Here is a 20,476-nt window from a genome sequence, read left to right as displayed (position 1 = left end):
CAGTAAAAGAAATGTCACCGAGCATGTGCAGAGCGCAGTTCCCTTTGGTAAGCGCTACGAGGTGTGTTCTGGCACAAACCCTCGAGATACAAGCAATAATAAACAACCCGCAAAACTTAAAGACGCAAGGTAAAGGTAAAGGGACCCCTGACCATTAGGTCCAGTCGTGGACGACTCTGGGGTTGCGGCGCTCATCTCGCTTTACTGGCCGAGGGAGCCGGCGTACAGCCTCCGGGTCATGTGGCCAGCAGGACTAAGCCGCTTCTGGCGAACCAGAGCAGCGCATGGAAATGCCGTTTACCTTCCCGCCGGAGTGGTACCTATTTATCTACTTGCACTGGTGTGCTTTCGAACTGCTAGGTTGGCTGGAGCAGGGACCGAGCAACGGGAGCTCACCCCGTTGCGGGGATTCAAACCGCTGACCTTCTGATCGGCAAGTCCTAGGCTCTGTGGTTTAAACCACAGCACCACCCGCGTCCCATTTAAAAACGCAAACTGCAGCCCTAAATCACAAACACACGATACACAGGCTGAGATTGTATTGCATTCAAGAAAAAACAGGGTTTGGTGTTTTTTGGAGTGAGAGTAAAAAAACAAAACAAGGCATCAATGCAGAGCCGGGTTCGAGTCCCCCAGCTTTCGTTTTCACGGGAAAGGTTTCCGCAGCGGCTCCTTTAAATATTCCTCCGTCTGATTCGGGCACAGCGGTTCCGAGCCGGATTCGCCCCGGGCCCCTGCCCCCTTCTGCCCCTTGCCCCTTCGGGATGCCAGGCGGTAAGCCCCGTAGAGGAGGGAGAAGACGACGGGCCCCACAAACATCAGGGCCACTGCAAGTAGGAGCGGAAGGTGCCTGTGCCCCCGGGCGACCTCCCCTCCCCGGGACGTGTAGTACGGGTGCTGGAGACAGCGGTGGGTGGCCTCTTCGAAGCTACTGAAAGGCGGGCAAGCGGTGCAGTTGCTTTCCGCGCCTCCGAGACAGGTGTAGCAGGACGGGTGGCAAGTGGCGCAGGACCGGGCGTTGTGGGGCGTCCCGTCGGGAGCCAGCGAGGGCCGGGAGAGGGCGTAGTATCTGGGGGGGCAGTAGGAGACGCATCGGTGCTGGAGTGCGTAGAAGGGGCCTTGGCATTCTGAGAAGAGAAAGAGAGGGTGAGCAACACAGGAAAGACGCCGGAGGCGGAGAACAACGGTTCCCAAATTTTGTTGGAACGGCTGCAGGGTTCCATAAACTCATTCCCAGGAACACACACCCCCTACCCTGTAAAAACAGCATTGCAGTCGTACCTCGAAAGCCGGACACCTTGCAAGTCGAACATCTCGGCTCCCGAACGCTGCAAACCTGGAAGCGAGCGTTCCGGTTTGCGAACGTTCTTTGGAACCCGGATGTTCCGACGCGGCTTCCGATTGGCTGCAGGAGCTTCCTGCAGCCAATCGGAAGCCGCGCCTTGGTTTCTGAATGTTTTGGAAGTTGGGCTACTGCAATGTGCTCTATGTGGGGCTACCTTTGAAGGTGACCCGGAAACTACAACTAATCCAGAATGCGGCAGCCAGACTGGTGACAGGGAGCGGCGGCCGGGACCATATAACACCGGTCTTGAAAGAACTACATTGACTCCCAGTACGTTTCCGAGCACAATTCAAAGTGTTGGCGCTGACCTTTAAAGCCCTAAACGGCCTCGGTCCAGTATATCTGAAGGAGCGTCTCCTCCCCCATCGTTCTGCCCGGACACTGAGCTCCAGCTCCGAGGGCCTTCTGGCGGTTCCCTCGCTGCGAGAAGCCAAGTTACAGGGAACCAAGCAGAGGGCCTTCTCGGTGGTGGCGCCCCCCCGTGGAACGCCCTCCCACCAGATGTCAAAGAGAAAAGTAACTACCAAACTTTTAGAAGATATCTGAAGGCAGCTCTGTTTAGGGAAGGTTTTAATGTTTAATAGGTTATTGTATTTTAGTGTTTTGTTGGAAGCCGCCCAGAGTGGGCAGGGTATAAATAATAAATTATTATTATTATTATTGTTATTGTTATTGTTATTCTGAAGCACGGCCGCATTCAGAATTGTTGGCATCTGCCCGTCTCGAGAGACAACGGCATGAAAAGCAGCGGGGATTTCACGGCTTGGATTTTACTGTATTATTCATTGCGCATTTGTTCCAAACCCAGGACTCTCGTGGCAAATTTGATGTACCGTATTTTTCGCTCTATAAGACATACTTTTCCCCCTCCTAAAAAGTAAGGGGAAATGTGTGTGCGTCTTATGGAGCGAATGCAGGCGGGAGGCTCTGCTCAGCGCTCCCTTTAAAGAGCTGCCCTTCTCCCTACTTGGAGAAAAGCCCCCAAGAGCCGCACGCATGCTCCGCAAGCTCTTTAAAGGGTGTGTGGCTCTTGGGGGAGCCTTCATCCCGCTGCCCTGAAGAGGCTTCGCGTCGCTATCCCAGAAGGCAGAACAGCAAGAGGCTATCCCAGAAGCCAGATCCCTCTGGTTGTTCTGGCTTCTGGGATTCAGAATATTTCTTTTCTTGTTTTCCTCCTCCAAAAACGAGGTGCGTCTTATGGTCTGGTGCGTCTTATAGAAAAATACGGTACTTGATCCGGCGGCGCCAGCATTCCAAAGTCTGATCGGCGCCTGCACCTACTCGCGCTGCATTTCCCAGCGGGAAAGACATCAACGCACATGACTAGATGGTTCGGACTCCCCCACCTGTCAATCACCTACCAAAATCGGCCTGGGGTGGGGGAGATTAATGGTCCCTCCCACCAAACCAAAAGAGCCCTACCCCCTCCATTTCCCAACAGCCCATTTATTTTGATACTGGGATCCAGTGGCAAGGAGTTCCGCAGGCTCCGCGGCCCACCAGCTGGGGTAAGGAGGGATGGACGCAACTTACCCAGGCATTCTCCATCAGCGCTACGCATAGCACAGCTGCCCACCATCGAGGCTGCGACCGGTCTCGCCCTCATATCTTCCTCTGTGCCGTACAGTTTTAACACAAAGCTGTCGAGGGACCCCGTGTTGTATGCATCACCTTTGTTCTCCAGCAGAAGGGACCAGACGCCCCGCGGATTTTCGTCCCAATAGTGTGTGGACATGAAAGACCAGTCCTTGTACCCCTCGCGGCTGGTGTCGTGAGGCCTGGCGGGCAAAATAGAGAAATCGTGCACGAGCTTAACATGAGCCGACGGTGTGATGCTGCAGCAAAAAAATCTAACGCTCTTCTGGGCTGCATCCACAGAATTACATAGTGTCTAAAACAAGGGTGATAATATTCACTTTATTGGCCGAGGGAGCCGGCGTACAGCTTCCGGGTCATGTGGCCAGCAGGACTAAGCCGCTTCTGGCGAACCAGAGTAACGGAAACACCGTTACACAGGTTGTACAATGACAATAAAGGTATTATTATTAATCCAAGTTGTTCATAAACTAAGCTGTTCTTAAACCAAGATACCACTGCATTGGGAAATGCTTGACTAACTATCTTCTATTTATTTGGGGGAAACTTAAAATGATTAATATCACAACACAGGCTTGAAACTGGTTTCAGGGCAAAATACAGTGGTACCTCGGGTTACATACGCTTCAGGTTACATACGCTTCAGGTTACAGACTCCGCTAACCCAGAAATAGTGCTTCAGGTTAAGAACTTTGCTTCAGGATGAGAACAGAAATCGTGCTTCGGCGGCGCGGCGGCAGCAGGAGGCCCCATTAGCAAAAGTGGTGCTTCAGGTTAAGAACAGTTTCAGGTTAAGAACGGACCTCCGGAACGAATTAAGTACTTAACCCGAGGTACCACTGTACAGCCCATCATGATTTGCGAAATTAGGGCCGGTCAGAAACAGTGAAGCCGACATCACAATATGGACTTCGGGTTGGGATGATGTATCAATATATCGCCCGGCCTTACCTGACAGCCACCAGAATAGATTTGGTCCCCATAGGGCTGGTCAGAGAGATGGCTAGATCTCCTCGGCGGCTGTAGCGGAGGGAGAGCTGGACCTGGACGTGCTCCAGGGATCGGATGCTCTGGTCCTTCCTCTGGCAGGAGGAGGAGGTAACGTTTTTGGCGATGGTGAGTCTTGAACCGAATGGCCTGCCAAAAAGCCAAAGGGGAGGGAGAGGAAGAAGAGGCAGAGTTATTTGCAGTAGGGTTCGAACATGCTCAGCCCCTTTCAAGAGGAGCTATCCTGCGACGGGGTGAGCTCCCGTTGCTCAGTCCCTGCTCCTGCCAACCTAGCAGTTCCAAAGCACGTCAAAGTGCGAGTAGATAAATAGGTACCACTCCGGCGGGAAGGTAAACAGCGTTTCCATGCACTGCTCTGGTTCACCAGAAGCAGCTTAGTCCTGCTGGCCACATGACCCGGAAGCTGTACGCCGGATCCCTCGGCCAATAAAGCGAGATGAGCGCTGCAACCCCAGAGTCGGTCACGACTGGACCTAACGGTCAGGGGTCCCTTTACCTTTTACCTTTGGATTTCGGCCTTACCAAAGCAAACAGTCTAATTTGTCAACGTCTAAAAGATATCGAAGGGAGGCGGGTGGCGCTGTGCTCTAAACCGCAGAGCCTAGGGCTTGCCGATCAGAAGGTCGGCGGTTCGAATCCCCGCAATGATGGGGTGAGCTCCCGTTGCTCAGTCCCTGCTCCTGCCAACCTAGCAGTTCGAAAGCACGTCAAAGTGCAAGTAGATAAATAGGTACCGCTCTGGCGGGAAGCTAAACAGCGTTTCTGTGCACTGCTCTGGTTCGCCAGAAGCAGCTTAGTAGTGCTGGCCACATTACCCAGAAAGTGCCTTTTTTAGCTAGCACATTAGTTGCCAAGCTGCTTGGAGGGTATGTAATAATAATAATAATATAGTGGATGCTCAGGTTGCAAACGTGATCCGTGCGGAAGGCACGTTCGCAACCCGCAGCGCCGTGTCTGCGCACGCGTGGGTCACAATTCGGCACTCCTGTGCATGTGCAAAGTGCGATTTATCGCTTCTGTGCATACGTGAGCAGAGAAACCCAGAAGTAACCCATTCCGGTACTTCTGGGTTCAGCATGGTGTGCAACCGAAGCGTCTGTAACCTGATGTATGACTGTAATAATAATGATAATAATTAATAAGAATAATAATTTATTATTTAAACAGTACAGCATTACATATTAAAAACTTTGCCTTCAGATGTCTTTTAAAGAGAAGATAGCTGCTTATTTCCTTCACATCTGAAGGGAGGGCGTTCCACAGGGCGGGTGCCAACACCGAGAAGGCCCTCTGCCTGGTTCCCTGTAACCTCACTTCTCGCAATGAGGGAACCGCCAGAAGGCCCTCGGAGCTGGACCTCAGTGTCCGGGCTGAACGATGGGGGTGGAGACGCTACTTCAGGGATACCGGGCCGTTTAGGGCTTTCAAGGTCAGCACCAACACTTTGAATTGTGCTTGGAAACGTACTGGGAGCCAATGCAGATCTCTCAGGACTGGTGTTATGTGGTCCCGGCGGCCGCCCCAGTCCCCAGTCTAGCTGCCGCATTCTGGATTAACTGCAGTTTCCGGGTCACCGGAAGGAAAATGACCCTACCAATATCAGAATTATAGTGTTCTACCTTTAAAACCCCACAAGAAAATATTAAAACCACAAAAGAACATCAAACATTAAAAACCTCCCTAAGCAGGGCTGCCTTCAGATGCCTCCTAAAAGTCAGATAGTTGTTTATTTCTTTGACATCTAATGGGAGGGCGTTCCACAGGGCGGGTGCCACCACCAAGAAGGCCCTCTGCCTATTGAGAGCCCGTCTCTTACAATGGTTTGTAGACGATTCTGATGGAGCATTTCCTCTGGGGCCCAGTCGTGTTCCACCTCTTGGCCAGATCCACCAGGCGTCCGGCGTCTAAGAGCCCGTATCCGTAATAGTGACTCACTGAGGGGGGGAGAGAAACAGTGGTGAGATCCTGCTCCCTTGGAGGAATTACAGCAGCGTTTCCCCAATCTTGGACTACAAATCCCATCGTCCCTGACCACTGGCCCTGCTAGCTAGGGAGGATGGGAGTTGTGGTCCCCAAACAGCTGGAGACCTAAGTTTGGGAAATGCTGATTTGGAGATGTATGGAAGTATGGAAGTGAGATCTGGACCACCAAGAAGGCTGATCGCCGAAGAATGGATGCTTCTGAATTCTGGTGCTGGAGGAGACTCTTGAGAGTCCCATGGACTGCAAGAAGATCAAATCTCTCCATCCTTAAGGAAATCAGCCCTGAGTGCTCACTGGAAGGACAGATCCTGAAGCTGAGGCTCCAAGACTTTGGCCACCTCCTGAGAAGAGAAGACTCCCTGGTGTTGGGAAAGATGGAGGGCACAAGGATAAGGGGACGACAGAGGACGAGGTGGTTGGACAGTGTTCTCGAAGCTACAAACATGAGTTTGACCAAACTGCGGGAGGCAGTGGAAGACAGGAGGGCCTGGCGTGCTCTGGTCCAGGGGGTCACGAAGAGGCGGACACGACTAAACAACAAGAGCAACAAAGACAGACCTGCAGCACTCCAGATATGGCAGCCTTCCAGATGTTGCCTCGACCCCAGCTCTCCCCAGCCTCACCTTTGCGCCCTACGCCATTCACAGCCCAATCGTCTGCCTGGAGGTGGGCTGGCCTGGAAGCCCTCACGACGATGTGCTGCATGTCACGCCAGGTCAGGGCTGGGCTACAAAGATGGAGAAGGGAGTGAGAATCATAAGAGTTGCAATGCAGGAATATGCAGGTGGCCTGTATGGAGATCGAGCCCCTGACTTTGGTGTTATCAGCACCAGGCTCTAATCAATAATTGAAAATGAAAATGAAAATAATGAAAATGAAAATGAAAATAATTTATTTATACCCCGCCCATCTGGCTGGGTTTCCCCAGCCACTCTGGGCGGCTTTCCAACAAAACACTAAAATACAATCATCTATTAAACATTAAAAGCTTCCCTAAACAGGGCTGCCTTTAGATGTAGTCTTGTAGTTATTTTTCTCTTTGACATCTGGTGGGAGGGTGTTCCACAGGGTGGGCGCCACCACCGAGAAGGCCCTCTGCCTGGTTCCCTGTAACTTGGCTTCTTGCAGCGAGGGGACTGCCAGAAGGACCTTGGCGCTGGACCTCAGTGTCGAGGCAGAACTATGAAGGTGGAGACGCTCCTTCAGGGATACAGGACCGATGCCGTTTAGGGCTTTAAAGGTCAGCACCAACACTTTGAATTGTGCTCGAAAACATACTGGGAGCCAGTGTAGGTCTTTCAGGACCGGTGTTATATGGTCTCGGCAGCCACTCCCAGTCACCACACTAGCTGCCGCATTCTGGATTAGTTGTAGTTTCCGGGTCACCTTCAAAGGTAGCCCCACATAGAGCGCATGGCAGTAGTCCAAGTGGGAGATAACTAGAGCATGCACCACTCTGGCAAGACAGTCCGCAGGCAGGTAGGGTCTCAGCCTGCGTACCAGAAAGAGCTGGTGGACAGCCAACCTGGTCACAGAATTGACCTGCGCCTCCATGGACAGCTGCGAGTCCAGAATGACTCCCAGGCTGCACACCTGGTCCCTCAGGGGCACAGTTACCCCATTCAGGACCAGGGAGTCCCCCACACCTGCCCGCCTCCTGTTCCCCAGAAACAGTACTACTGTCTTGTCAGGATTCAACCTCAATCTGTTAGCCGCCATCCATCCTCCAACCGCCTCCAGACACTCACGCAGGACCTTCACCGCCTTCACTGGTTCCGATTTGAAAGAGATCAAATCAACTGAGCTGAGAAGTCAGATTTGTGCCCCAGCCCCTCCGGAAGATTTGTGGTGGGGCCCTTGGACCCCAAAGAGGTTAGCCGACTCTCCTCCCTTCTTACTTGGCTTCCAAAGCGAGCGAAATCATGCCGGCCGCGAGAGGGGCGGAAGCAGACGTTCCTGTGTGGCCGCTGGTGCAGGTGTGGCGCAGGTCTGTGGTCACCTGCGAGGGGAAAGAGAATCACCAAAAATAAGATAAGACGTACAGGTTGCACGGATTCCTCAACCAGCCTCCAATCTTCTCCCATTATTATAATAGTTCTAAGGTGCCCAGTGGCGTAGCGTGGGGGGGCGGGGGGGGGGCGGCTGCACCGGGCGCAACATCTGGGGGTTAGGGTTAGGGGGCGCAAATCCATGGGTTAGGGAGCGCAAATCCACAGGTTAGGGGGTGCAAATTACTTGCCTTGCCCCGGGTGCTGACAACCCACGCTACGCCACTGAAGGTGCCGTCAATAAAACAAATGTTTATGGGCAAGGTACATAGACCACAGCTCCGAAATAGTACAGGAGAGCTATTCTGCAATTCTTAATGACCCTCCCCCCATATTTCCTCTACAGAATGAAATATCTTGGGGAAATAATAATAATAATAATAATAATAATAATAATAATAATAATAATAAATTTTATTTATATCCCGCCCTCCCCAGCCGAAGCTGGGCTCAGGGCGGCTAACAACAGTCAAAATAGTTCAACATTGTAAAAACATTCATTATAAAATTAATTAAAATCAAATTAATGGCAACCATCAAGCAAAATCCTGTGCAGGTTGCCAGAGGAGGGGGTCAGGCTGCGCCCTGACCAAAGGCCTGGTGGAACAGGCCTCTCCCAATCGTTCTTTTCATTCCCAAAGGCTTCAAATCCAATCAAAAGGGCATGTTTTGTGTGTGAATAGGGGAGGCCAGAGAACTGGGTTTGAGAACTAAGGTATTTGCCACCTCAATATAACGGCCCAGACTGGCCGGGTTAAGGCAATCGGCAAACATTATCAGGTATCTCGACAAAACAGGAGACAAAAGCCACACTCTCTCACATTTCTGTTGCAGAACGCCTTTTTCTGTGACGCTTGCATGAAGCTTTCAGGTGGTGTTAGAGGAATTCTAAGGTCTCATAGACAGCATCTTCAAAAGCAGAGACATCACCTTGCCGACAAAGGTCCGTATAGTTAAAGCTATGGTTTCCCCAGTAGTGATGTATGGAAGTGAGAGCTGGACCATAAAGAAGGCTGATTGCCGAAGAATTGATGCTTTTGAATTCTGGTGCTGGAGGAGACTCTTGAGAGTCCCATGGACTGCAAGAAGATCAAACCTCTCCATTCTGAAGGAAATCAGCCCTGAGTGCTCACTGGAAGGACAGATCCTGAAGCTGAGGCTCCAAGACTTTGGCCACCTCATGAGAAGAGAAGACTGGAAAAGACCCTGATGTTGGGGAAGATGGAGGGCGCAAGGAGAAGGGGACGACAGAGGACGAGATGGTGGGACAGTGTTCTTGAAGCTACCAGCATGAGTTTGACCAAACTGTGGGAGGCAGTGGAAGACAGGAGGGCCTGACATGCTCTGGTCCAGGAGGTCACGAAGAGGCGGACACGACTAAATGACTCAACAACAACAACAAACGTCTCATATATATAAATCCTCTAACTGTGGTCTTTGGGGTTGGGCCATTTCTCAAGTCCTTATTGTTGTTGTTGTTGTTTTGTTGTTCTTGTGGTTTAATATACTGTGTGTGAGTATGTGTATATCAAATTAAATTTCCACAAATTGCACATAAAATTCCAAGACGTAAGTTTTTCTTTTATATTATTGACTTCCCTCCCCCCCATTTTCTGTGATATTTTCCCTTTCCACTCTTTGCTGTAGACCTTATCTTCCTCCTTTCCTATCCTAACTCTAATACAGCAATCTCTAACTCTCTCTGCTACTCATAGCTCGCATCCTAGAATCATAGAATCATAGAGTTGGAAGAGACCCCAAGGGCCATCGAGTCCAACCCCCTGCCAAGCAGGAAACACCATCAGAGCACTCCTGACATATGGTTGTCAAGCCTCTGCTTAAAGACCTCCAAAGAAGGAGACTCCACCACACTCCTTGGCAGCAAATTCCACCGTCGAACACTGGTCACGAGTTCATCCAATTGGAGAATAGCCTTTACCAAAGGTGTTGTGGGCTTCGAAGACGCTCAAACTCAGGACGTGCTAAGCGGACGGCACACTTGGCAAACCCTCACCGGGATCAACTCCTGCCCGGAAACCTATGTCCCCACTGTAGAAGGACGTGGGGATCCAGAATTGGCCTCCACAGTCACTTACGGACTCATTGTTAAAACCGTGTTCATGGAAGACAATCTTACTCGTGATACGGAAGGTGGGGGCATGTCTTCTTCACCTTCTTCTTCGCTACAATATATCCATTTATTTCCAATTGTCAATGTCAAAAGGGACTAAAATCTATAAAATTCATAGAAAATCAACATGCCAATTTGCTCAATTTCTCTAGGACTCCATGACACCTCCCCTGTCCTCCATAATCCCTCAAGCAAGGTGTCAAGACCCTAATCCTGTCAAATCACTCTGCCAAGCCTTTCCTTCGGGCAATGCCAGTACATGGACCATTGTCTTCTCATCACTCAGGATGTGCTTATCTGCGCATATATCCAGCTCTGCATATTCCCCCCTCCCTCCTCCATATGTTAATCCTGTGTAACCCAACCTCTTCTTAATATATTCATGATGTAACTGGGATGTGTTTTGCACTGTATTCTGGGGCATGGAGGGAAGTTTCAAAAGTTCATGTCACCCCTTTCTCACTGTTCAATCTCGCCTTGAACCTGTTGCGCAATAAACTCGGATCTTCTGCAGCTTGCTCCTGTCTCCGGCTGAGCTCATTTTCCTCCGCAGGGACCCGCGAACTTAGCCCGACGAGCTGGGTGGCAGAGCAGCCTCGCACCCAGATTTTACCGTAACACTCGACTACAAGGGATCGCCAAAGAAGAAGATGTATGTATTCTGAAAACAGCCTTTTTGCCAAACTGCGTGTGTGTGAGATTGGCTGCATGCCCTGCCCGCCCTCCAATTGCCCCCTGTCCCCGTCAAGAGAACCGCGAGCAAAAAGGCATCTCACAATCTGCTTTTCGCCTTTCGCCCCGCTGCTGTAAGTGGTGGTGAGGGTCGAGGCGCAGGCCTCGTTGTACCAGGGCACCCTGCCCCTCTCGGTCGTGCTGCCCACCGACAAGGTGTAGATGCTGTTGGTGTAGCCGTCGCAGTTGCAGTTGTCGCTGCGGAGGCCGCCATTCCCCGAGGCCCAGACGAAGAGAGAGCCCAGCCCCTGGCGGCCCTGAAAACAGAAGGAGAAAATCTGTTGGGGGGATATAATTCCATAAAGCTGCATCATTCTGATGGATCCATTTCCTGCATGTAGATATGCATAGATCAAGGGTTGTCAACCTGGTTCCTACAGCCCAATAGTGGGTGTTTCAGGATTCTAGGGGGGGCGGTAGGGGAACAAGCTGAATCCTCCTTCCATCGAGCACTGGTGGGAGGTAAGGAAATTTTACCATCAAGAAAGATGCATTTGTGGGTGGGTTAAACCACAGAGCCCAGGGCTTGCCAATCAGAAGGTCGGCGGTTCGAATCCCCGTGACAACAGGGTGAGCTCCCGTTGCTCAGTCCCAGCTCCTGCCAACCCAGCAGTTCAAAAGCACATCAAAGTGCAAGTAGATAAATAGGTACCACTCCGGCGGGAAGGTAAACGGCGTTTCCGTGTGCTGCTCTGGTTCGCCAGAAGCGGCTTAGTCATGCTGGCCACATGACCCGGAAGCTGTACACCTGCTCCCTCGGCCAGTAAAGCGAGATGAGCGCCGCAACCCCAGAGTCGGCCACGACTGGACCTAATGGTCAGGGGTCCCTTTACCTTTAAAAGATAAAGGACCCCGGACGGTTAAGTCCAGTCAAAAGCGACTATGGGGTTGTGGTGCTCATCTCGCTTTCAGGCCAAAAGAGCCGGTATTTGTCCACAGACAGCTTTCCGGGTCATGTGGCCAAGCAGGACTAAACTGCTTCTGGCGCAAAGGGACACCGTGACTGAAACCAGAGCACATGGAAACACCGTTTACCTTCCCGCCGGAGCAGTACATATTTATCTACTTGCGCTGGTGTGCTCTTGAAGTGCTAGGTCAACAGGAGCTGGGACAAAGCAACGGGAGCTCACCCCATTGTGGGGATTCGAACCACAGACCTTCTGATCAGCAAGCCCAAGAGGCTATACTTCAGCCCAGCAGCTTGCAGTATTGCAAATGCTGGAAACAATTTGCTGGGGACCGTTTGGGCGGATGCGAAATCTTACATTAATTATGCCCTTGCGGAAGGCTTCCGTGGCCAGAATGCCGGGACCGTCCACTGTTTTCCCATCATCCTCTGGGCCCCAACTAGCACTGTAGATATCAATGTGCTGAGGGTGGAAACTCAAGGACTGAGCCTCGACAATGTCCGTCACGGTGCCATCCAGCATCCTCACCCCTGAGAGGAAGAGGGAAAAAGGATGAGATGCTCTGTCAGTTTTCCCAGGCCGCAGTCTCCATTATTTTATTTATACCCATATGTTTAGTTATTTTCCATACAGTTCAGCATCTTAAAAAACACCGTATTTTTTGCTCTATAAGACGCACCAGAGCATGAGACGCACCTAGTTTTTGGAGGAGGAAAACAAGGGGGGAAAAAATATTCTGAATCTCAGAAGCCAGAACAGCAAGAGGGATCGCTGCGCAGCAAAAGCAGCAATCCCTCTTGCTGTTCTGGCTTCTGGGATAGCTGCGCAGCCTGCATTCGCTCCATAAGACGCACACACATTTCCCCTTACTTTTTAGAAGGGAAAGGGTGAGTCTTATAGAGCAAAAAATACGGTATATCTTAAACCTGAAGCCACAAGAGACAAATTAAACAGAAATATATCCCAAAAAAATTCACGGCTGCTTGTACAAGGAGGTACATTAATACCAAGTTGCTGACACCTATAAATCAATTATGAATTCATTTCCCTCCCTCTCAGCCTCCAGGTTCTCACTCAGCAAACTCTCAGCTCACGCACAAAAGTCTCACAAGAGTGAGTTCCTAGAAACAGCAGGCATCATTCTAGTCCAGGCATCGCCAAACTTGGCCCTCCAGCTGTTTTGGGATTACAGTTCCCATCATCCCTGACCACTGGGTCCTGTTAGCTAGGGATGATGGGAGTTGTAGTCCCAAAACAGCTGGAGGGCCAAGTTTGGCCATGCCTGTTCATCTCTGTCTTTGGGCTTTTTATTTATGGGTGCCAAGGTAGATGGTAGCTCCTCAGGCTGCCCACAGCCGGTCCTGTTCAGCTGGCCTCAACCACACCCAGTTCCTAGGGCAGCAGGTTTGCTGACACAACACAAAAGGAAAATGCGGTGCAGAGGGAGGAGGAAAGCAAGCAGCTTGCTCCTTCTCTGGCCTATGGGCAAGCCCAGGTTGGTCTCCCCTTTCCCATGATGTTCTTCCTACAAGATACTAAATGCAGTCTCCTTGTGTTCCTGGGGCCACCTGGCTTCCTTTTAAGCTCTATAAACCCAGGTAACAGGCCACAAGATCAGAATATCCCCTTTTTGCTCTCAGGTGTCTTTAAATGCTGGCGAATAGGTAACCCGTGTAAGCAGAGTCCAAACATGCAATCTGATGCTGTTTGCAGCACGGGCTACATACAACCCGTACCGTTAAACTGCATTTCACCACACCACAAAAAATAGGGAACTATAATAACAATAATAATAAATTTTATTTATACCCTGCCTTCCTGGTTCAAAAACCGGGCTCAGGGCGGCTAACAACAAATTTAAAAAGGTAAAGGTAAAGGGACCCCTGACCTTTAGGTCCAGTCGTGACCGACTCTGGGGTTGCAGAGCTCATCTTGCTTTACTGGCCGAGGGAGCCGGCGTACAGCTTCCGGGTCATGTGGCCAGCAGGACTAAGCCGCTTCTGGTAAACCAGAGCAGCGCACGGAAACGCCGTTTACCTTCCCGCCGGAGTGGTACCTATTTATCTACTTGCACTTTGACATCCTTTTGAACTGCTAGGTTGGCAGGAGCTGGGACAGAGCAACGGGAGCTCACCCCGTCACAGGGATTCGAACCGCCAACCTTCTGATCAGCAAGTCCTAGGCTCTGTGGTTTAACCCACAGCGCCACCCACGTCCCCAACAACAAATTTAAAACACTTTAAAACACTTAATTATAAAAGCAGCATAAAATACAGTATAAAAACACGAATAACCATAAAATTCAAAAATCAATTAGATAATCCCCAGGGCTAGCTGGCTGAATTGGTCCTACTTGGGCCAGCGAGGAGACCAGGGGAGAATTAGCTGTGGGATCTCAGAGCGGGTGATCTTCATAAAAAGGGAGGGGGAGGGAAGAGAAGGGAAATAAAAGATCAGGCTGAATTCAAATTAAAGGCCAGGCGGAATAGCTCTGTCTTACAGGCCAGATGGAAGGACGTTAAATCCTGCAGGGCCCTGGTCTCATGGGACAGAGCATTCCACCAGGTCAGAGCCATCACTGAGAAGGCCCTGGCCCTGGTGGAGGATAGTCTGACTTCCTTAGGGCCCGGGACCTCTAAACCTGTAGTTTAAGGATGCTGAGAATTGTAGCTGAGAGAGGATTCTTGGAGGTGTGTGGGCTTTGGGTGTACTTTAAAGGTATGGGGTGCATGAAACAAAAAAAAAACCAGTCATATAATCTGGAGTCTTTTGTCCCCTTTCTTGTAGCAGCCTCCTGGGAAGGGAACCTGGGCTGTTTCCTCTTGCAATTCACTCCAAACCCCAAACCCCATTCCTTTCCCCAAATCATCCCCAAAACAAGGGCTCACTCGCCCCCGATCTTTGCCCGGTAAGCGATGCCGGCTCCGCAAACGTCGTTGTTGGCTGTGGCGGCGACCTCCCCAGCGCAGCGAGTCCCGTGCCTGCGATTAAAAGACGCAAACAGCAGTTAAGGACAAGGGAGCAGTCCAGTTCTGTTCCACGTTTAAAGGCGAACCTACCAAAAAACAAAGCAATTAGCAAACCTAAACGCTGCTGTGTTTTAAAATTCGTGCTTCTCTGATTTCTGCAGTATAGTAAAAGTTCTGGTTTTCCCGGTAGTGATGTACGGAAGTGAGAGCTGGACCATGAAGAAGGCTGATCGCCGAAGAATGGATACTTTTGAATTATGGTGCTGGAGGAGACTCTTGAGAGTCCCATGGACTGCAAGAAGATCAAACCTCTCCATTCGGAAGGAAATCAGCCCTGAGTGCTCACTGGAAGGCCAGATCCTGAAGCTGAGGCTCCAGTACTTTGGCCACCTCATGAGAAGAGAAGACTCCCTGGAAAAGACCCGGATGTTGGGAAAGATGGAGGGCAGAAGGAGAAGGGGATGACAGAGGACGAGATGGTGGGACAGTGTTCTCGAAGCTACCAGCATGAGTTTGACCAAACTGCGGGAGGCAGTGGAAGACAGGAGGGCCTGGCGTGCTTTGGTCCAGGGGGTCACGAAGAGTCAGACACAACTAAACGACTAAACAACAACAAGAGTTCTGCAGTGCGTTTCTCCAGACAACGGATGGATCAGAAATACGCACCTATTAGGAGCTGCGCCTGGAAATATTGTGCATAATTTTAAGGGAAATAGCTGCGGAAAACTCATGGGCAGGAGGCGAAATGGCATGCAAACATGTACACTTAGGGAAATTCACACTAAAACGCTGGTGAATTTTCATGGTGACTTTTTAAAAAAAATTAATAAATTGCAAATTGATGGGGAAATGTAGAGTACAGTGGTACCTTGGTTCTCAAATGCCTTGGTTCCCAAATGCCGCAAACCCGGAAGTGTTCCAGTTTTCGAACATTTTTGGGAAGCCAAACGTCCGATGCGGCTGTCGGCTACTGTTTCCGGGGCGCCTGCGCCAATCAGAAGCTGCACCTTGGTTTTCGAACAGTTCAGAAGTCAAACGGACTTCCAGAAATTTGGCGCTTTTGTTTTTTATATTTATCTTGCATTTTTTGTTTCTGAGGTTTTTCCGGTTCATTTGTTTTTGTGACCGTGTGGAAACCAGCTCAGCTACTGATGGATTGATTGTGTGGCTGCAGTACATTGTTTATTGCTTTCATTTTGTGGATCAATGGTCTCATTTGATAGTAAAATTCATGTTCATTTGCTGTTTTAGGGGTTGTTTTTAAAAGTCTGGAACGGATTAATCCGTTTTGCATTACTTTCAATGGGAAAGCGCGCCTTGGTTTTGGAACGCTTTGGTTTTAGAACGGACTTCCGGAACGGATTAAGTTTGAGAACCAAGGTACCACTGTATAACATAAATAGATTGGTTCGGGTCCTACCCTTCGGAGAAAACGAAACTGCTCCATCTCCCATAGAACAGCCCTTCAGATCCCGATCACATATAATATCTCAATCGCGTCTTCCTTGAGCTAAACGTACGCAACTTTCTCAACCATTCCGCATAAGGCTTAGTTTCTAGAGGCCTGGTTGCTCTCGGCACACTTTCCAGCTTGTCAATAGAGATTATTCGACTGATTTGTTGATTTCTATACTGATTAAAGGTAAAGGGACCCCTGACCATTAGGTTTGGCGCTTCTGTTTCTGCTATTAATTTTATGCTTTCGTTTTTGAGGCTTTTGCAGTTCATTGGTTTTTGTGACTGTGTGGAACCCAGTGATTGATTGATTGATTGATTGATTGACTGATTGTGTGACTGCGGACATGGATAAAAGGTCCCCCATCCAAACAATGACAATCATCAGTGCAGGTAAGAAAACAGTAATAATTTTAATTTTTATCATCTACAATACTGTCTTATTTTACAGTACATTACATTGATTATTGCTTTCATTTTATGGATCAATGGTCTCGTCAGATAGTAAAATTCATGCTAAATTGCTGTTTTAGGAGTTGTTTTTAAAAATCTGGAATGGCACGGATTAATCCATTTTGCATTACTTTCTATGGGAAAGCGCGCCTTGGTTTTGGAACGCTTTGGTTTTGGAACGGACTTCCGGAACGGATGAAGTTGGAGAACCAAGGTACCACTGTACTGAATTTAGGATTTCGGAAGAATGTTTGTCAAATAATTCCTCCGTGTTCCTCGGTCCGGTTGCGGCCAGTCCAAGATGGATCGCGCTTGCCAAAACAGATCTGACCATAGTTGTCAACTTACAGTTTTGAAAATAAGGGGCCAGCAGCCTTGAAAATAAGGGATCAGCAGCCAAAATAAGGGATTTTCCGGACACAGGTATGTTCATCTTCTGAGCCCCTCCGAGCCAAAGGCAGAAAGCCCAGCCAGCAGCCAAACGAAGCCTCAAGCAGTGGTTCCCACAGCTCAGCAACCCGGTAAAGGGGATGCAGCCAGGAAAACCACCGTCACCTCTCCGCTGGGAAGCGCTGAGCAAAGGCGAGTCCCCAGGCAACGCGGCCGATTTGATTGGCACAAGGCATGCAACCTCCACCCCCCAGTCGTTCTTAGACTCCTGATTGGGTGAGCAACGCAGCCAAGCAACACGGTTGGAGCCTCCCTCCTCCCTGGCCGGCAGGGAGGGAGGGAGAGGAGCTGCTTCCTTTGAAACCCGGGAAATTTAAGGGACATCATCAATAAGGGACAGCATCAGGACACAGCACTGGGATAAGGGACTTTCCCGCCAAATAAGGAACGGTTGACAGCTATGGATCTGACTCCATGCCACAAGACTCTGGCAGAAGAATAAACTCACCGATTCTCATCCCATGCATTGTATCGAGGTTGCGGGTCAGGGTCGTCGTCATTGAAGTCGTAACTGGCCTCGGGGTCCTAAAAGAAAAAGCCAAGATCAATGAAGCTCCAGTTCCCAAGAAACAAGAAAAAAAAAACAGTTACTAGCAGTCCGGTGAGAGTGGAATATGGATATAAAATTTACAGCATGTTGTGGTTTAAGAGAAAATGATATGAAAATATACATTCTTGGTATCTAACACCGAGTAAATTGGCAAAAATGTATAAATCTAAATACAGTAGTGGTACCTCGGGTTACATACGCTTCAGGTTACATACGCTTCAGGTTACAGACTCCACTAAACCAGAAATAGTGCTTCAGGTTAAGAACTTTGCTTTAGGATAAGAACAGAAATTGTGCTCTGGTGGCGCAGCAGCAGCAGGAGGCCCCATTAGCTAAAGTGGTGCTTCAGGTTAAGAACAGTTTCAGGTTAAGAACAGACCTCCAGAACGAATTAAGTACTTAACCTGAGGTACCACTGTAGAACAAATGTTGGAAATGTAAAAAGAAGGAAGGTTCTTTTTATCACATGTGGTGGCCTTGTAGTAAGGTTAAAGCTGAATGGGGAATGATATACGATGAATTGAAAAGGATGTTCAAAAAAAGTCAGAAGCTTTTCTTTTGCGAATTATAGGGACAGATTGGGGTATAAATTTACTTATGAATGCTGCTACAGCAGCAAGTGTGAATGTCAAAGGATTTTGTTAAATTTGTATCCTACCCTTCGTCCGCAGCTTTCGGGGAGGTTCACAACGAAAAATGCAATATAAAAACAGGAAGCACACGATAAAAATAAGAACAACCCCCCCCCCCCACAAACCAGTAACCCAAACCCACAAAAACATTTAAAAGGGTGTTAATCAGCTCCAAGCCTGGTTGCAAAGCAATGTTTTCGCTTGGCGTATACGGTGTATAATGAAGGCGCCAGGCGAGTCTCCCTGGGGAGAGCATTCCATCATCATCATCATCATCATCATAAATAATTTATTATTTATATCCCACCCATCTGGCTGGCTTTCCCCAGCCACTCTGGGTGGCTTCCAACAGAATATTAAAATACAATAGTCTATTGAATATTAAAAACTTCCCTGAACAGGGCTGCCTTCAGATGCCTTCTAAAAGTGTGGTGGTTGTTTTCCTCTTTGACATCTAGTGGGAGGGCGTTCCACAGGGCGGGCGCCACCACCGAGAAGGCCCTCTGCCTGGTTCCCTGTAACCTCACTTCTCGCAATGAGGGAACCGCCAGAAGGCCCTCGGCGCTGGACCTCAGTGTCCGGGCTGGATGATAGGGGTGGAGACACTCCTTTAGGTCTACAGGGCTGAGGCCGTTTAGGGCTTTAAAGGTCAGCACCAACACTTTGAATTGTGCTCGGAAATGTACAGTGTAGTGGGAGGCAAATGGGGAGCCACCGCAGAGAAGACCCTGTTCTTGTGTTGCTACCCTCTCGTGAAGGAGACACATGAAGAAGAAAGGCCGTTTGTTTATCATTTCAGAAAACATGAATTTAATAATAATAATAATAATAATAATAATAATTTTTATTTATACCCCACCCTCCCCAGCCAAGGCCGGGCTCAGAGCAGCTAACAAGCAATAATAAAAACAAGTTGAATGAATACAACTTAAAAACAAGATTAAAATACAACAATTAAAATACTGAAACATTAAAATATTAAAATGCAGCCTCATCACAGGAGCAGAAAGGAAAAAGAAAAAAGAAAGAGGGGGAGGGAATCAAATTGGCTCCAAGCCAAAGGCCAGGCGGAACAACTCTGTCTTACAGGCTCTGCGGAAAGAAATCAGATCCTGCAGGGCCCTGGTCTCATGAGACAGAGCGTTCCACCAGGCCGGGGCCAGTGTTGAAAAGGCCCTGGCTCTGGTTGAAGCTAATCTAACTTCCTTAGGGCCTGGGACCACTAGGGTGTTGCTATTTATGGACCCTGAGGCTCTCCGTGGGCATACCGGAAGAGGCGGTCCCGTAGGTACCAGGGCCCTAGGCCGTGAAGGGTTTTAAAGGTCAAAACCAGCACCTTAAATCTGGCCCTGTACTCCACCGGGAGCCAGTGCAGCTGGAAAAGCACTGGGTGAATATGCTCCCATGGCAGAGACCCTCTGATGAGCCTCGCTGCAGTATTCTGCACCCGCTGGAGTTTCTGGGAGAGCTTCAAGGGCAGCCCCGCGTAGAGCGAATTACAGTAGTCAAGCCTGGAGGTGACCGTCGCATGGATCACTGTGAGCTGAACTGTGTTTCTCCCCCTCCCTAGACAAGAGACCCCGATTCTACCTACGTAGTTTGCCACGAGGTCAGGGTGGTCTTTCTCAATACCGTCATCCAAGATGCTCACCACAACCCCAGAGCCCGTATAGCCCTGGCTCCAGGCTGAGAGGACGTTAAGGTCCGGAAACACATCGCTGTTCTGAAATGGAAAAGCACAAAAGTCGGCAGGAAACAAGGTTGGCTTTGCTGTTCTGTACAAGAAAGATTTGACTTTCTTGGGCTCCATGATCACTGCAGATGGTGACAGCAGCCACAAAATTAAGAGACGCCTGCTTCTTGGGAGAAAAGCAATGACAAACCTAGACAGCATCTTAAAAAGCAGAGACATCACCTTGCCAACAAAGATATGTATAGTTAAGGTCCATATAGTACGGAAGTGAGAGCTGGACCATCAAGAAGGCTGATCGCCAGAGAATGGATGCTTTTGAATTCTGGTGCTGGAGGAGACTCTTGAGAGTCCCATGGACTGCAAGAAGATCAAATCTCTCCATTCTGAAGGAAATCAGCCCTGAGTCCTCCCTGGAAGGACAGATCCTGAAGCTGAGGCTCCAAGGCTTTGGCCACCTCATGAGAAGAGAAGACTCCCTGGAAAAGACCCTGATGTTGGGAAAGATGGAGGGCACAAGGAGAAG

At 49.5% G+C, this 20,476-nt stretch overlaps 1 protein-coding gene across 1 annotated transcript in view; it reads right to left on the bottom strand.

Moving 5' to 3' along the window:
• Positions 1–524: 524 nt before the first annotated feature.
• The window catches only part of PCSK4 (proprotein convertase subtilisin/kexin type 4), a 27,792-nt gene continuing 7,840 nt past the window's right edge, over positions 525–20,476 (bottom strand). Inside the window, exons 4-14 of the mRNA XM_081896004.1 lie at positions 19,855–19,983; positions 17,527–17,603; positions 14,644–14,732; positions 12,109–12,281; positions 10,888–11,100; positions 7,831–7,931; positions 6,556–6,659; positions 5,766–5,883; positions 3,893–4,078; positions 2,879–3,123; positions 525–1,127 (exon numbers count right to left, since the gene is read on the bottom strand). Coding sequence (XP_081752130.1) covers positions 646–1,127; positions 2,879–3,123; positions 3,893–4,078; positions 5,766–5,883; positions 6,556–6,659; positions 7,831–7,931; positions 10,888–11,100; positions 12,109–12,281; positions 14,644–14,732; positions 17,527–17,603; positions 19,855–19,983 — 1,917 coding nt within the window. The 3' untranslated portion in view covers positions 525–645. The remainder of the gene's footprint in view (positions 1,128–2,878; positions 3,124–3,892; positions 4,079–5,765; positions 5,884–6,555; positions 6,660–7,830; positions 7,932–10,887; positions 11,101–12,108; positions 12,282–14,643; positions 14,733–17,526; positions 17,604–19,854; positions 19,984–20,476) is intronic.

This window comes from Podarcis melisellensis, assembly GCF_964234715.1.
Source record: "Podarcis melisellensis genome assembly, chromosome: 18".
Classification (NCBI taxonomy): domain Eukaryota; kingdom Metazoa; phylum Chordata; class Lepidosauria; order Squamata; family Lacertidae; genus Podarcis; species Podarcis melisellensis.
The sequence above is the reverse complement of the archived record's forward strand: the minus strand, read 5'-3'. Positions and strand labels throughout refer to the sequence as shown.